The sequence below is a fragment of the Ptychodera flava genome, chromosome 11 (assembly GCF_041260155.1).
Source record: "Ptychodera flava strain L36383 chromosome 11, AS_Pfla_20210202, whole genome shotgun sequence".
In the NCBI taxonomy this organism is placed as follows: domain Eukaryota; kingdom Metazoa; phylum Hemichordata; class Enteropneusta; family Ptychoderidae; genus Ptychodera; species Ptychodera flava.
In genome coordinates this window covers 25338375-25356794 of record NC_091938.1, presented here as the reverse complement: position 1 = coordinate 25356794, position 18420 = coordinate 25338375, and the positions used below count along the sequence as shown (strand labels likewise).

Genomic DNA, 18420 nt, shown 5'->3' with positions numbered 1-18420 from the left:
TGAAGATATAACGTATTTTCCATACCACCCTAGGGGGTCACAGTCAATCAAAACAAGCATGTGACAAATATTACTTGCTTCATTTAGTAGAGGAAACAAGTGTAGCGTATTTTTTTTATCATGAGCAATTTTGTGCCTTAGTAATGATACGAAACTGTGACAGTGTACACGTGTGATGAGACTCAACACTTTTCAGATGCTGTTTTGAAATGAATGTTGCCAACAAAGCTAACGGCCTTTTATCCCAATTTATCATGTTTGGGAAGTTCGAATCACAATTTCATCATCACATTTTCACACTTTCAAACTTTTGTTTGAGGAGAAAGGTGTGACGTCAATTCAATGGATTTTGTTCTCTATGCACATGCTTTGATTCCCCATGGTAGAAAATCCTTAAACAGAACAGAACTTTTTTGAGAGAAAGCAATCAGTAACTTTCTTATTTTTATTGATATGAGGGTCCAAATATTTTGACCATTTTTAATTCAATACTCTTTATTGAACTGCTCCATCATTCCCATGCAATCATTTCTTGTCTGTGATCTTGAACAAAAATTATTTAACTGAAGGAAATAATAATTTTCTCTGCTATATACTGTAGATCTTCTTCATAAAGTTGCATCCAAATACTGCAACTTCTTGGAACATATATAATATATAACAAACAGAATGTCAGAAAAGTTTGTCTAGCAAGTCTCACTGGTTGTGACACTGTATATGAAAAATTTGTGCACGTCAAAATTTTTTTTCATAATATCTGTACTACTCAGCAAGAACTTTTAATAGCATACTGTCTTTTTATCCTGATTTGGAAAGTAGAGCAATGGGTGAAGATAAACTCTAGTACTCACCAGCTATTGTTATGAGATTTGTAGAACTGACATCAATGACATGGTTTCTGGACAAGGACTCTGTGTTTTTAGCTTTGGGATCTGTCACCAGTGGTCTGATTCCACTCCATGCTGCCAATACATCGCCTCTCCGTACTGTTAAGATTGTATGAAAAGAATATATGGTGACAGTGAGGGGATTGAAGTAGTGAGGATGTGTGTGTGTGTGTGTGAGAGAGAGAGAGAGAGAGAGAGAGAGAGAGAGAGAGAGAGAGTGTGGAAGAGATGTGGAAGTTATAACAATGACGAGAGAGCGGTAATTGAATTTGCCATGTAACGGTATTCTGTATGTCATGGAACCTCTATGTTGGAAAAAAACATTCAACTGGAATGGGGAAGCTACTAACAAATATCTTGGTGTGATTTGCGTAATTTATTTTCTACATCAGTAATTTTCTCCTTCAACCAATAAACAAATTTTCAAACTAATAATAACAAGGAAATATTAACAAAAATATATTTCATTGTCTATTACATATATTACGAAGTTTGCTTGAATTCTTTAGCTTCATTTCTCGTTTCCCCTCTCTCTTGAAAAAACTTGCGACAAAATCAGTCAGAGATAATGAGAATATAAGAAATTAATAACTCTATCTTCTAATTGACAGCCCCTGGAGCATACAGTGTATATTAGTCCGTGGGCTAGAGGGGGTCTACGTGCACCCCCCCCCCCCACAGGATAACAAACCTGTATTTTTCAGAACCCTTGGGATCCCTAGAATACGAAATGGAATTTTAACAGGAAAAATATAGGGACGCAATAGCTGTTATGGTCATGTTTTGAAGGGTACCGCAAAATCACGATTTTCCAAGCCAAATGCATTTTCGTCAAATCTGTCTTCTTGTAAGTCATGTGCTGAGCTCATTTTTAACATAACCTCACTTGTTTGGTATCATTAGAAAGGGAATTTATTCCTCTTTAAGATGACATATGCATTATGCAATATCTTCTACAGTTTTTGTCAAATATAACCAAAACTTACCCCTTACCCCAAAATTTAACATTGCAAATTACAGTAAAACTCAATATTCTACCAATTTTTTAGCTGGGCATAATAAAGTATGCATTGCTTTGTCTGAAATCTGTTTTATTTGATACAGGGACATGTCAGAAATATGAAATAGACTTTTAACAGAAAAAATATTGGAATCTACAGCTGTAACAGTCATATTTTGAAGGGTACCGCAAAAATACAGTGTTGCAGATTTGCATGCATTTTTGTTAAAACTGTCTTCCTATAAGTTATCTGCTGAGCTTGTTTTTGGATATAACCTGGCTTGTTAGGTATCATTAGAAAGATAATTTACTAATCTTTGAAATGACATATTGTAACATGCAATATCGTGTGTAGTTTTCATGATATGTAACCAAAACTTACCCCATACCCAAAGTTTACTTATAACGGGAAGATGATACAATTTAGTAGCCATTTGGATCATTTTTGGAGGGGAACCCATATATTGCAAATGTATGTGTTTCGGCAAATTTGCCCTGATACCTGGGTACCCTTCCAAATATGATCCAAAAGGCTACAAAATCATATTATGTTCCTGTTAAAAGTTATTTCATATTTGTGACATACTTTTTTAACAAAATCACAGATTTCATAGATTGCATACAAGCATTGCCTTTGGTATATAAAGTTAATAAATTGTAAAAAAAGGTAGAGTTTCAGATTTGCAGTAATTTGCTGTGTAAACCTTGGGGTATGGGGTAAGTTTTGGTCCTATTTCATGAAACCTAACAAGACATTGCATATTACGATATGTCATTTTAAAGACTAGTAAATTACCTTTCTATTGATACCTAACAAGCCAGGTTATGTCAAAATCAAGCTCAGCAGATGACTTATAAGAAGACACATTTAACAAAAAAGCAAGCGAGTTGGCAATACTGTGATTTTGCGAGACCCTTCAAAATATGACTGTTACAGCTGTAGAGTCCCAATATATTTTCTGTTAAAAGTCTATTTCATATTTCTGACATTCCTCAGTACCAAATAAAAAGATTTCATATAAAGCATTGCCTTATTTGTTATGTCTAGCTAGAAAATTGGTAGAATTTGACGATAGCTACGAAAGTAATTTTCGATATAAACTTTGTGGTATGGGGTAAGTTTTCGTCATATTCCATGAAAATTATATCAGACATGGCATATAACAATATGTCATTTAGAACAGTAGTAAATTAGCTTTTTAATGATACCAAATAAACATGGTTATGTAATAAATAAGCGCAGCAGAAGACCTACAATGGGACAAAGTTAACAAAAGCACATATGAGTCTGCACTGCTGTGATTTTGCAGTACTCCACAGAATATGCCTGTTACAGCCATAGAATACCAATATTCTTTCTGTTAAAAGTCTATTTCATATTTCTGACATGTTTCTGTACCAAATAAAATATATTTAATAGCAAAAATGGCCAGATGTTATATGTCTAGGTAAAAAAATGGTAGAATTTGGTTTTAGCTATGACTGAAATTTTCAATGTAAACTTTGGGGTATGGGGTAAGTTTTGGTTATATATCATGAAAACTACACACGATATTGCATGTTAAAATATGTCATTCTAAAGATTAGTAAATTAGCTTTTTAATGATACCTAACAAGCCAGGTTATATCCAAAAACAAGCTCAGCAGATAACTTATAGGAAGACAAATTAAACAAAAATGCATGCAAATCTGCTACACTATGATTTTGCGGTACCCTTCAAAATATGACTGTTACAGCTGTAGATTCCCAATATTTTTTCTGTTAAAAGTCTATTTCATGTTTCTGATATATCTCTGTACCAAATAAAACAGATTTAATAGCAAAAACGGCCATATTTTTTGTGTCAAGCTAAAAAAATGGTAGAATTTGGTTTTAGCTATGACTGAAATTTTCAATGTAAACTTTGGGGTATGGGGTAAGTTTTGGTTATATATCATGAAAACTACACACGATATTGCATGTTACAATATGTCATTCTAAACATTAGTAAATTATCTTTCTAATGATACCTAACAAGCCAGGTTATATTCAAAAACTAGCTCAGCAGATAACTTATAGGAAGACAAATTAAACAAAAATGCATGCAAATCTGCAACACTGTTACTTTGCGGTACCCTTCAAAATATGACTGTTACAGCTGTAGATTCCCAATATTTTTTCTGTTAAAAGTCTATTTCATATTTCTGACATGTCTCTGTACCAAATAAAATAGATTTCATAGCAAAAACGGCCAGATTTTTGTGTCAAGCTAAAAAAATGGTAGAATTTGGTTTTAGCTATGACTGAAATTTTCAATGTAAACTTTGGGGTATGGGGTAAGTTTTGGTTACATATCATGAAAACTACACACGATATTGCATGTTACAATATGTCATTTCAAAGATTAGTAAATTATCTTTCTAATGATACCTAACAAGCCAGGTTATATCCAAAAACAAGCTCAGCAGATAACTTATAGGAAGACAGTTTTAACAAAAATGCATGCAAATCTGCAACACTGTTATTTTGCGGTATCCTTCAAAATATGACTGTTACAGCTGTAGATTCCCAATATTTTTTCTGTTAAAAGTCTATTTCATATTTCTGACATGTCCCTGTATCAAATAAAACAGATTTCAGACAAAGCAATGCATACTTTATTATGCCCAGCTAAAAAATTGGTAGAATTTGAGTTTTACTGTAATTTGCAATGTTAAATTTTGGGGTAAGGGGTAAGTTTTGGTTATATTTGACAAAAACTGTAAAAGATATTGCATAATGCAATATGTCATCTTAAAGAGGAATAAATTCCCTTTCTAATGATACCAAACAAGTGAGGTTATGTTAAAAAATGAGCTCAGCACATGACTTACAAGAAGACAGATTTGACGAAAATGCATTTGGCTTGGAAAATCGTGATTTTGCGGTACCCTTCAAAACATGACCATAACAGCTATTGCGTCCCTATATTTTTCCTGTTAAAATTCCATTTCGTATTCTAGGGATCCCAAGGGTTCTGAAAAATACAGGTTTGTTATCCTGTGGGGGGGTGCACGTAGACCCCCTCTAGCCCACGGACTATATCCTACCTTGCACATCTGGGCTGAGGTAGTGTTTGATCTCCTCCAGAATGAATTGAATTTCCTCCTCTGTTGGTGAGGGGGAATCCGTGACTTTGCATGGAGTGTCGGTAGTACCGGCTAGGGTCTTGTTTTCCCAGGGGAGGAAGAAAATGACCCTACCATCCTTGGTGGCTGGGTCCAGCAGTCCCATAGCCTCCGGACTGGAAAATAGAGAAAGACGAGTATGGAATAATTTCACTTGTTCTTTTCTGATTTCAACGCAGGCAAAGCTTCATTCCCTACCCACAACTGTTTCAGTCAGGGAGAAAAAACAAATTTACTGAGTACATGGGCATAATGGTTGTGGTTCTTGCATAAAATGGGATATGTTGATATTACCTACAGACTTGATGAAAAAGCTCATTGCCATGGGACTGTTGAGGAAACGGCTCCTCTGATGGCAAGATGCACATATGAATTTTGAGTTCTTTAAAGCCAAGAAATTCTTTTTGCATTTACCGTAATCATGATCAGTGACGTTTGTATGGAAAAATTTTAAAAGTAAGTAAATACCAAACAGTACCTATGCTCAGAACAGATGACAGATTTCCAGAGGAAGACAAAAATAAAAAGTTTTGTTTGTCCATAGATGTCAGGGAGGTGGTGTTTGAAATACGTATGGCGGTTTACATATCCCTAGCACAGTCGTGAATAATGGAGTGAGGTAATGATCAAATGACAAACTTCTCACTACACTGCATCTTACTAGATGCAAACTACATGCCGATGAAACAAGTGCTGCCTTACTAGCACCAAATAACATCACCAGTGCTGGATATGCTGATCACTAACCTGTAGTAACCAGGCAGAACCACGTGAACACCTGCACTGGGCTGGCAGATCTTTTTTGTGGTTGAGTCAGCCATTTGTCGGATGGAGTCAGTGAACGGACCCGTTGCATTGACCACTGCTTTAGCCTTGATATTGAATTCTTGACCTTGATAAACAGAATTTCAAGCATAAAACAGGTGAGCATGTTTTACATACACATATAGAGGTTCAGAATTTTTCAACCAGAAACAGCCCTTAAAGAAATATCAGCATTTTCTGACTGAGAAACTCCATCTTTTTATCACACAAGATATCTTCCACCAGCACAAATACTTCCTCTAACCCTCTTTCCATAAAACAATTTGAGCCATCAAATTGTTTTCTGTAGTAAAGTTTGGCCTCTATGGAGGGATACTGGAATGAAGATACGTAAGCTGCATCAGGGTTAGTCTGTCATCTCTTGGCGACACATTTCAGTTAAGGCAATATCCACCCGATTTCAAAGTCTAATTGCTACTGTCTACAGGTCATCAGAAATGATAAATTTTCTCGAATTGTCAGTTTGTCATTGTTTTTTTCTTACATACCAGTCATCACATCTCTGACTTTGGCCCCACACACAATCTCCCTGCCGTCTTCAGCCTTGGTTTTCAGCAACTCTAACACCTCTGTGTGGTTGGCCATGTTGGCTCCAAGGCGGATGGCCGTCAGAGCAATGGCAAGGTTCATCCTGGCATCATTGTGCCTGCCTGTATGGGTACAATGCAATGCAAGAAGGAAGAAAATGAAGAGATTTGTACATTTTTGACACAGTCTCTCTTATCCTACCTGCTTGGGGACAAGAGGAAATTTGCATTTTTTCATGGAGGAGTAATGAAAGAGATGATTGAAGAACAAGTGTGTTAACTTTGCAAAGTTGCATGATTGACAAAATTTGTATAAATCCAACGTAAATGTGGTGCTAAACAAGTGATCTTGAATTTTTCAATAATTCACCATAGGTGGCGCTCTTCCACTCACCGTCGTAGTAGACCAGAGCTCCAACAAGTGCATCTTTCTTCAGCATTGGAAACAGCTCCAGAGACTTGGACTTTGAGAGGAAGTAGCTGCTTTTCAGGCACTGTTTTCCCGCAACGACATCATATGCTTTTATACCGACCCAAAAGTATGGTAGCTGCCACCATCTATTCGGAGGAAATGAGACAGAAAGGTCAATTAGCAAGGTCATAAGGACACCAGGCATATAGTTTTATTTTATTTTATATAATACATTTTCTTGGCACTGGAAAGATTAAGAGTCTGACCATTAGTTCTTAATCACAGAACTTAAGGTAGAATGCGCCTCGAAGACAGATATTTGGACTATCCAACTTTTTCAATTCTTTTCTGATCTACCACTTGTAGGGGCTCATTTTGAAGACCTTTGAGTAAGAAAAACTTTCACCGTCTTATTTTTTTTTTAAATCGAAAACTTTATTTTTTTTCATATTGTTAACACAGAGATGGCAGCCGTTTGAATTTCAAATATCGGTAAATCCTGGGTGATTTGTTTCTCTAGTACCCAACTTTGCATGGTTACCCCCGATTTTTATTCTTGATCTTGAAAGTTAATGGTTGAAAGATTCCTTGAGGAAAATTTGAGCAAAAGTTGAAGTCTTTCACTTTCGAAGCACATACTATACTACCTTAAAGGGATTAATTACAGGTTGTAGCTTTCCATTATATTTCATTATCTTTGTTCTAGAAAATGTGTATATTTTCCAATTCTTCTCCAAAAAAAAATTGAAATAAAATGTTTTACCCTTGCCAATACAAAGCAGTGATATCATTGTTGACAAATGAGAAATAAATTGTTGTCAACTATACAATTGGACGTTAAATACACAGGCTGTATTGCAGAGTTGAATAAGCAGCATTTCAAAATATGATCTGGGAAGATACCATATTTTCAAGACAGGTACGAAATTACTTGAAAATACATCAACACTTACACTTACAGATACCTAATGGAGCTTTAAGGAGAAAGAAAATTTATTTTCTCTGTGTAAACACCAACATTCATAACAGGCGAAATCGGTAAGATAATTCATGTGCCATATTTTATAGCAATACATCATGGCCACATCTGTAAGAATGATTCCAGAACTGTGGTGGAAACCCCCCTTCCCATTCAAATCTCATGACGATTTCTGAATAGCATGGCAGAAAAAGCTGATCTGCAGCCAAAAGACTGATAAATTGCAATCTCAACATAAAATCAGGGAAGCATACCTCTATCATCAATGAAAACGAATGTTAAATATTTCATACAGTATGTCTTTTTTTTTAAAGACAAAAGATAAGGAAAAATCAATCAATTCCATAATATGTCCAAAAAACAATAAATGAATAATGCAGTACTGATTCATTTTCATTTTATATATATATATATATATATATATATATATATATATATATATATATATATATATATATATATATATATATATATATATATATATATATATATATATATATATATATTTATTTATTTATTTGAAACGAAATTTTCAATGTTCAGCTGTTTAATGCTGTTTTTTTGCATTTGTACAAAAACCTGTGCAAATAAAATTTCAGTTTCACGAAAACAACATCACTTAAAATACGGATACTGGGAGCCGAAAAAAATTATATGATGATAGCAGAGATATCAGACCCATCATTTTATTTGACCTTGGCATAGTCAAGTTCAATGTACAGAGAGCCTTAGAATGACACTTTAAGAAAACATTGCCATGGTAACTGATCATCGACGCTTACAGCGTGTACTCTGCTTTCGGCAAGGCATAAAGAAGAAACCCATGACACTGAGCATGTGCCGATGTGTGACGGTGAAAATTTGAAAGCTACTTGATTACATGAGATGGGGGTTTTCGTATCAAAAATAAAAGGTGCTTTTCCCCGACAGTGACTCAGCAGATGACATTGATTACTCTGTGTGTGTGTGTGTGTGCGTGTGTGTGTGTGTGTGTGTGCATGTGTGTGTGTTTGCACATGTGTGTGTGCGAGAGAGAGAGAGAGAGAGAGAGAGAGAGAGAGAGAGAGAGATCAACATTATCATTAAAATCTTATCATCATGATCATCATTTCTTCATCCTTCCTACTGTTGAACATTTCTTGTTGAAACACAGATTTGGCACATGACATACATATGTGCAGGTACTGCTGTGCAGTGAAGTGAATCAGTGTTTGATGAAGTGAGAGATGGGCCGCCAAAACATGCCAGACTTAGGATGTGTACACCACTGCATAAATTAGATGATGCATTGAGTTAGTGTAGAATCCTGAATAGTCAGTCAGACTGATCATACCCAAATAAAACACATATTGAATGTTTTTTCCTCAATTTGTGTACTCAAATTGCTGTTGTTAACTTGTTGGGAAAGGATCTTCAAAATATGAGACACATACTCGAGAGACTTTTGAAACCTTGAAATTTTTGTTTTGACGAAGTGTTTTGATCTCAACCTATTTGGAAAAAAAAATTATTCATGCTTTCCTACAGACTGTGGTATGCATCAACACTAGCATAGACTGAATGATCAAACCTACTATACTGGAGAGGATGTGTTTTCTTCAATACAGGGAGTCTTAAAAATATATTTATGGACCACGGTTCTTCACGAATTTTCGTCTGTGTTGACAAGAAAACTTTGTTGGGGCATGGATGTTTCTTGAAGAAAAGAGCCTAGTTGATCAGAGTCACTGAAGACTGTCTATGCAAGACATATGACTCTGGGAGTCACATTAACGGCGTTGTTTTGAACACACAGGGTGTGCCGTCAGCAGAAAGGACATTGGTCTGGTGATCAAGGTGAGTTACCGATATGCACTCGGGGAACACTTTTCCTACATTTCTAAGTCCCCACACACCAAGGCCGAACACAGGACTGAAATCTATGAGCAAGACATATTGCAATTTACATTGAAGTGAAACTGAAATGATACCATTAAGTAAAATATATATCCCTAATTTCATTCCACCTTGACATGTTAAATTTGATATGCAGAATAGAATTTACAGTAATTTATTTTATGACGTTGTCAAGTGCTTTCTTATGACAAGGCTTATTTTCTTTTTAATTTCAAATGTGAAAGCGGGAACCTTAAAGACTTCTCTTTCCAGAATTTCTGAACTCTGAATCAGTTGCTCTCAAAGGCAAGGAACTTATTTGTCAAGTTCAATGGCAAGAAATGCAGAAAGTATGCTATGAATCCGACATGATTAAATCTATGTAGAGATACGTTGGTCTTTTATGCCATCGTATTACTGTCTTTTTTTCTGTGGTTCATTACCTTGGGGAGGACTGAGGCGAGGACTGCAGAAAAAAAGATCGTAACACAACAGTGTGAAGGCCGACCTGTCTCTACATTGGATTTTAATCAGATTGGCTATGAATCCATCACCATGGTAACCTATTACTGGAAAATGACTGCATAAAATTCAGCCCTTGGCGAGACTTGTTTACATTTTTGCCAGGGTGTGTGTTTCTGGAACACTAAATTGGTTTCCTGAGTGAGAGCGCCATCTACGCTCCGATTAGAAAGTGAATGTTTGAAATTTGAAAGTAACAGAAATCATTTCTACCAAACAAAAACAATGATCATGTAATTTTTGAAATATGATATTTATCCCATGAAAGGCGCAATAGTGGTCAATTCTTTATCCAGATTATTTTTGCTCTATAAAACATATTCTTCTTCCTCATGTATGCTTCAATAAAATTATCAGCCTTGGACACATGGTGCATTATACACTGGTGTATGCAATGATTTTGGCGACAGATGAATTTAAGTCCAGGTTAAAATACAATTTTAACTGTAACATCGAACAATACACACATACAGGCTGCACCGACAGATTACACACAAGGTATTTCCACATGACTTTGTGAGCAGAACAAGTGTTTTACAAACACAAACTTATATAATTGAAAATACATCACAGATTAAGGCTAATGCAGATTTAATGTTTACTTCGATACTGTGGACTGTACTTTTCTCCTTTACTTTTGAAACTACTGATACAAATGAAAATATTAAAATATAATCTGTATATTCATTCTGATTTACTTTTGTAAACTTCTTTTATATGTTTATGAAAATGTTTATGTCGAAAATCAAAAGATCAAAAACTAAAAACAGGAGAGGCATGATGCATAACAAGGGAATGCCAAAATAGAAATATTAGAATGCCTCAGTATGCAAAACTCAGATAGACTTAAATACTTGCAAATAGTAAGCTGCTATCACAAGCTGTACAAAAATACAGCTCTAACTCCCGACCCAAATCAAACTGGACATGTGCAAACCATGCTACAAACAGAACAGCTGGTTGGCAAAAATACTGCAATGATCTGCCATACTACCAAAGTCTGTTACCCCTTTCACCATCATAGTCTGGTCCTAAAATCCACTGTTATCAACCGGGCACTGTGGACCTGTTTACAGATATTAGGTGGCATCAGCTGCCGTCTTTAGTTCAAACAAAAAAGAGTAGCGGTACATACATATTAGTGCATGTGTTAGACAAATCTGTAAATTGCTACAGATAAAGATTTGTAATGTTGGGAGATACTTGACAGCATTTTATTATCCACTTGACTGTCCTTTGCTACTACTGTTTATCTTAAAGCCCCCACATTGCTTTCCTCTTACACTCCTCTGTATGGTAAAGCTCCCTATTCCCCTAAAGGGACAGGTTTCTTATCCGTTTTATCTCTGAGCAAACTGACTAAACTGTGCGCAACTTTTAAACGGAAGAAATGACTAAAATCACATAAACAGTCAATGTCAACAACCACTAATACAAGAACCAGGGATTGAAGACTGCCCCTTTAACAATGGAATTTCAAACCCTCCTGAAACGTGCAAAATCAAACAGCACTCCGACTGCAGTACATGATTTTTGATTGATAACTTAACTGCGTGGGTTCAAGGCAAATTCACGGCGCCATCTATCACCTATTGACGGAGAGAGATTTATGGCATATTTTACACCACTGTTAATTTATGAGTGTCACTCTTCGACAGGCTGTAAAATGGATGCTCTCAGCTTGTCAAGATTTCTTTTATCTTTGACGACCGCGCATCAAGTTGGCAAAAAAAATTACACGGAAGCAACAAATGGGTGCTCAATATGCTTGCTAGATTCTGCTGAAATCAGCTAACCACATCGACAATTCTTTTAGAATCCTCATCTTCTGTTTCTATTCTCTGTTTGTACCGATTCCCCTCCTCATTTCCCTAACTACGTGACATTCGGTTTCTGGTTCTCAAATTTCTCGACTCTCAATCTCTCACATCACACATCTTTCGACTTTTTCTCTGCGGTTAAAAACAGCCTTGCCATTCCTCAATAACTTTCTTTCATGATATCTACCCTTCTTTGCTGATTTCACATGATCTCACACTTGTTAAAAAAAATTTCGTACCACTTTTTGTCCATCTGCCCTATTGCTAAATGCACCTTTCCTGGATAAAAGAAACTTTCTACCGGGGGTAGAGGGATGGTGGTGGGGGGGGGGTCAGGGGTGAAAACCATCAACAAACACATTATGACAGCAGCAAGTTTCAGCAACTGGAAACCTGTTACAGGATTAGCATAAAATGTACGGTTGTCAGATGGCCACTGGACAGTCAGCCTGGACAACTGGTTGTTTCTCAGTTAATCCATTTATATTACCCCTATTTATCTAACCCTTTAAACCTATTTATAATAACCATCAATAACCAGAATAATCTGAGTTATTGCTTGCTTGTTAGCTGGATGTCTATATTTCACTTTGTCACATGTGGTCCGTCCATACATCTCTGTATTTTTTTTTTCCTCCCCACCATCATTCCTGTCCCAGTCTGTCTGCCCTGTCAAACACGAAATGAATGATTCTCCATTTGTGGGCCCATTGCTCATTTTTCAACATGCCTTTCAATCTCTGTATCTGCTATAGAGTGTATTTTTTTCCCTTTCTATCCTATCTTGCTCAGGCGTACACATCTTTCCTATCTGCGTTTCATCCTGCCATTCAAGCCCCCTCCATTTCTCCGAGTAGTAAATTTCCAGGTCTGCGTTTAAACGCTCATCCCGCAGCTGCGAAGAGGTTTTCATTTCTCCGGCACATTCCCAGCAGCTGAGATCATGTCATAATCCCGCATTTAGATCTTCATAAAGGCACCAAATAAGGACTTCTGCAGTGAAAATTTCCTCTACCTATCACCCAAGGTGACCTAGATTTCCGGCTATCAATGTAATCTTTCTTCCTGTCTACAATCAAAAGTATTTCACAAATCATTTCTCCCCTCTTCCTGACTGATAAACACTTTCATATCGCAACAATTTACGAGAAAAATTCATGCCCACGTTGCGAGGTTTTTACATCCATGGCAGTCGTAACGCAACATTCATACACAGCAATTTTCAGCGCCGCCTGATAATACACAGAAGCACATAAAATTGCACATTAGCAGTCGCGTTAGAGATTTTGGTGATCAAGACGCAAATTACCATGATAACACAGTATCTCTTGGTCTTCACTTTGAAGTGAACAATACCTTTCATGGATATTCACGGAGACTGGTCATTCTAAAATTTGATTTACCTCTATTTCAACAAAAGATCAATATATCATTTGAATTTTTATGATCGGGCCATTAACGAATTATTGATCCATCATACGACGAAAGATAAAAAACCGCTACCCAGCTATCACACACAGGGGGCTTTTTTTATGGAGTGTTTCTCATCCACACCATCAAACAGAATTCTGTTTTTACCCTCGGGTTAGTGTTACATATGCAGGTTTTTTTTTACGGTAGTTTGACAATATCTGGGATAGCAATCAGACCAGAGATGACTGATGTGCGGCTAAACGCTCTCCGTCTTGTAGGAAAGCTGCTTGGTTTTGTGTCTTCAGCAAGATTCTGAACAACAACGTCTGTCCCATTCATTACAAAGTGAGAAAGTACGGTAGACATAGCAGATAAAGACTGGAGACTTGCTTTGACTGAGATCGCCTGTCTTATAGTGAATCTCAAATTATGCAGACACTCTTACACAATGAGAGTAAACTTATACACTTTATACACACATATATACACACACATGATACAGAGTAATGTACAAAGGTTACGGTGGAGGGGAGAGGCATAAATAGACACGAATAGACACACACAACTCACACAACATAAGTAAACGCATCCTGCACACAGACAGATTCCCTTACAAAAGTTCATACAGAGGGTAATTGTATGAACATCGGGTACTAACATAGACATATATCACATGATGGGTGAAGTTAGAACAAAGGTTAGAGCCTATAGAGCACAAAGTACCGGTATTCATATGATTTTTAAGAAAATACCCAAAATTCATGCACAGAGAGATATGTCCATGGCATTGAACCAAAACAGGTACACACTGGGTGAAGAATTATCAAGCAACTGGTATCAACATAAACACTGAGTGAAGAGAAATTCTCACTAAAAAAACATGTAACACATGTACTACACATTTACCAAAAACACAGAACAAACACACACGGAAAATATTCAGTTCCGTTTCGATGAAAAAAAAACTACCGAATAAATATAAACATTAACGACCAATTTTCCCTCATCATTGGAAGGGAAACTACCGCGAAAAATTAAAGCGAGTCCGTCTCAATTAGGGTGCCCCGGAGCAATCTGATGAGGCACGTTATCAACTCCATCCACTTCATATCTGGCTGATGAGAAGGCTCCCTCTCTTGACGACCCGGGATAGCACTCATCCAGCAAATAAGATACCTACCTTTGGGTGAGTTGCATGTGACCTTCCATTTTCAAGAGCCCCGGGGACCCATCGGCGATAGATTGAAATAATTTGAAATAGATGAAATTCATGGTATGGCCACGTTTGAATTAGTTGCCGGGCTCCACTTTTGAAGCAGACTCATTTTTCATTACGTTGTTGGTTTATTGGTTGATATTTTTTTTATTTCACAACAAAGTAATGGGGAAGAGTTGTTTTTATTGAGTGGTATTTTAATAAAGATGAGATGAAATAACATGAGTGTATTTCTTACTGCTGTTTGTTCCGTGTGTATGAAAATGAATTTCTGTGAGTGCATTTATTTACATGCAATTTTTTTGGGGGGAGTTTGTGTGCATATTTCAAGCACCTAAATATGATTTTTTTCATACGTTGACAAGAAAGCCTGACTGTCTACAGGAAAACAGCAAACAAAATTTATTTCTCCTGCACTCATCAATGTGTTTATAGACACAAACTACAGTATTTAAAAGACCATACTGAGTTGTCTAAATTTGTTCGTACACCTTTTTCGAAATATAAGTGAACATGGAAAAATCTCTGGTATAGATGTAGCATATGTGAATTACATGCAGCATAACCACTTGTTGCTGCTCTTGTGAAGTGAAGTGAACAGGTCTTGTTTACGAACCCTGGAAAAATTTCTCTGTGGTTTAGTTTTGTGTGGGCGTTTGCTCTTCTTCAAACATACATGCACTCATGAAATTAATGTAGGTGTATCTGCAAGCCATGATTACAGGTTATCAACTAATTGCAGAGATCAGAAAAATAAACTCTTTCTGAAACCCTACCACTGCTATCACCATGCTATGGCAAGAGATAAACACTAACAGCCATGCATGTCAGTTGCTTCAATTTTTCCCCCGACATAAAAACTCTTTTCTAGGCTTCGGAAGGGGTGGCAGCAACAGGTGGATTGTTCTGCCTGGTCACTGTCCTGAAGAACCGATGGATGCAAGTGTAGTACTTACTTGTAAATGGGCAGCATGATGGGGAGCGGTGCCGATAAATGAGGAGCTATCGCAAGCAGGTTGGCTCTCTCGTGTAGGGCTTCCTTCACCAGCTTGTACTGTTGCCATGGAGACCAGACAAAGGGATGAAGAGAGAAGAGGAAAATGGATCAGTAACAGTTGGAAAAACGCTTTCTTCTCTCCGTGTGGAGTAAATTGGAAGCGCCTGTGTGATGCTGTTCAAGGGGGGCATTCATGACTTGCTCATACATGAGACGCAGATTCCATGGTTTCTGAGAACATCTGTGTGGTGCCCCCATCCCTCGGAGCAATTTTTCTCACGCGGCTACACATAATGACACATAAAGACACTCAATTTTGAGTGAATCCATACATCTTCTCTATCAAGACAAACGATTCTTTTTACACGGCTACTTTGAATAGAGTTTACTGAAACGGAAAAGAAATTTTTTTCTCCCCCAACTCTCGGCAGGGGCTAAATCTGTTAATAATAAATGTTTTCTTCCATTATGTTGACAAAGTTGCCCCAGATACATGTACGGGCTGAGAGAGCGGCTTGCACTCTGGGGTTTTTGAGGCTATGGCAGATTTTTGATTACAACACGGCTTTGAAGTCTGCGTTTTAGAGATAAAAGACACAGAACTAACAAGCCAAAGGGTCAGCGTTATTATTGTAAACTCCTCAGAGACAACCATCTATCTCACTGTTGTCGATACAGACCATATATAAAACACAAGTGACAGATAATGATAACCTTGCAGTGAATATACTTTCTTAATGCTACAAATACCAGAATTGAGAGTAACACAGACACTTGTTCAATATAAACTCTATGTTTCATCAGGCAAGCGTGTTTGGTCTTTCTACAATCATGGTAAAAACACTCTACACCAGGGCCGTCCATCATTTTGTTTGCACACATGTACTGTAACACTGTTTTTTGTGAGTCAGACGCTTGAATTTACTGTATTTTTTGAAGCCTCTTTCATGACTGGTGTGAAGAATTGGATTTACAAGTGATACTTTTTTTTGTTAAACCGATTAAAATGTGAGAATCATCAGCTTAAAAAAGGATTGAACCAAATCCACTTGTATCCATGGAGATTGTCGCCAACAAGTCTCATTACCTCTCTAATCTAATTATCACAATACATGATGTTTATTGGCTTATTGTTAAAAGCCATTTGGCAATAACCTTGACACAATTTTTTCACCTTTTTTCTACCTGGAGCAGCGAGTGTAATTGACTGACCTTGTGGGGGGGACATGACTGTTTTTATTGGAATCTTTCATTTTTATGAAAATTAGGCGAGGCAAGCCCAGTTTTCAGAATGACCTAGTCATCACCTGTAGTGGTGTTAACTACGGCGATATAATGAGTATAGGGAGCTGCTACATGAGAGAGGATTTTATTTTCCGGTAATGAGTCTGTAAAGTACTGAAGATTGTACGCAGTCGCATAATCTGATCTTAAACCCTGGATCTGCTTATTTTGTGAAACGACAATTTGCTCGATATCCTTGACATTGTGCGATTAGGAAAGCACCGCTTATTTTCATGTTCTTTTAGAAGCTGAGGTTAAATTTCAGAGACAGAGCTGTGCTCGAAAATCTCAGCAGGAAATGACTGATTTTAACAATTCACTATTCAAATTTATGAGACATTTGTATGATATAGAGAATAATTTTATGTCTGACAGTATTTCCATTTGTGTTTCTAAGGGTATCCTTTAATTAATGATTATATTTTTTATTTTCATTTCTTTTTGCAGCTTTAGATGAAAGTTTATTCAGATATGCTCTACTAGATTCTATCTATTATTAATTTCATTATAGCTTCATTAGCTGTTAACTTTAAGTGTATTTGCCATCATGATCTACAGTCTCCTTCCACTCCAAAAACATGTCAAAATTAATAGTGTTAAACTTGTGACTGGCTCTTTGAGCGCCACCGTCAATTTTTTGACGCCTTTCGCATACCCCAGTCAAATTTTTTCAGATTTTTGCCAAAATTTTGGTAAAGAACTGTAGCCCATGAAATGTCATGTCTATTTGGTTCAAAATTATCAAAAACAATACAGAAAAATTGATAAAAATTGGTGAAATGTTGCACTATAATTTTGGTGAGGAAAAATTAAATCACTCAAAGGGTTAAACACAGCCTGTATGCACGCCATCAGTAGTTGTTGAAAACTCACTTTTAGTGTGGACTTAGATCTGTATGTAAACGATAACACTGCATTTTGTACTCAAATCATTATGTTTGTCCAGATACTTGGTAATTATTGTGTATTTCAACATGCTATAGGGAGTTCTAAGCATACAAAAATGTATTCATTTCAAGAATAAAAATAACAAAAATTTTATCATCACCCATCACAACTATTATTTCTTTAAGAATTTTTCCCAGTTTGCACAATGTATAATTGGAATGTCTTTGAACATATTTATGTTATCAGTTGATAGGAAGATCAGGGCACTGTTCTGTTTGCTGTTCATCATATCATGGCACTAATGTTTTGTTGTTATTGTTTTAGTCATTATTTTGTGGACAGAAAATAGTACAGGTAGGCGAGAGAGTGCACGGCATTGCATTTAAATATTTGAGCGCAAATATTACTGATACCAGTACCAATGCATGCACATGGGTGTGAACACGGTGTGCAAAACTGGTACACAAGCTATCAATATTGCTTTCTTTCTCAATCTCTGTCTTTCTGTCTGCCCAAACTCTCCAATCTAGCATGTGATAATTTAATGGTATTCTTATTCAAGAAAAAAAACTTCATTAGCCATGACTTTTGATGCATTTTCCATTATTTTGTGTTGTTTGTAAAGTAC

At 36.6% G+C, this 18420-nt stretch overlaps 1 protein-coding gene across 3 annotated transcripts in view; it reads right to left on the bottom strand.

The window, feature by feature from the left end:
* LOC139143916 (glycerol-3-phosphate dehydrogenase, mitochondrial-like) overlaps positions 1–18420 on the bottom strand; it is a 62181-nt gene that overhangs the window by 10659 nt on the left and 33102 nt on the right. For all 3 annotated transcript variants that reach the window (XM_070714522.1, XM_070714524.1, XM_070714523.1), the window contains exons 5-10: positions 15580–15677; positions 6781–6944; positions 6348–6509; positions 5782–5926; positions 4957–5150; positions 852–986 (exon numbers count right to left, since the gene is read on the bottom strand). In XM_070714522.1, coding sequence (XP_070570623.1) covers positions 852–986; positions 4957–5150; positions 5782–5926; positions 6348–6509; positions 6781–6944; positions 15580–15677 — 898 coding nt within the window. The remainder of the gene's footprint in view (positions 1–851; positions 987–4956; positions 5151–5781; positions 5927–6347; positions 6510–6780; positions 6945–15579; positions 15678–18420) is intronic.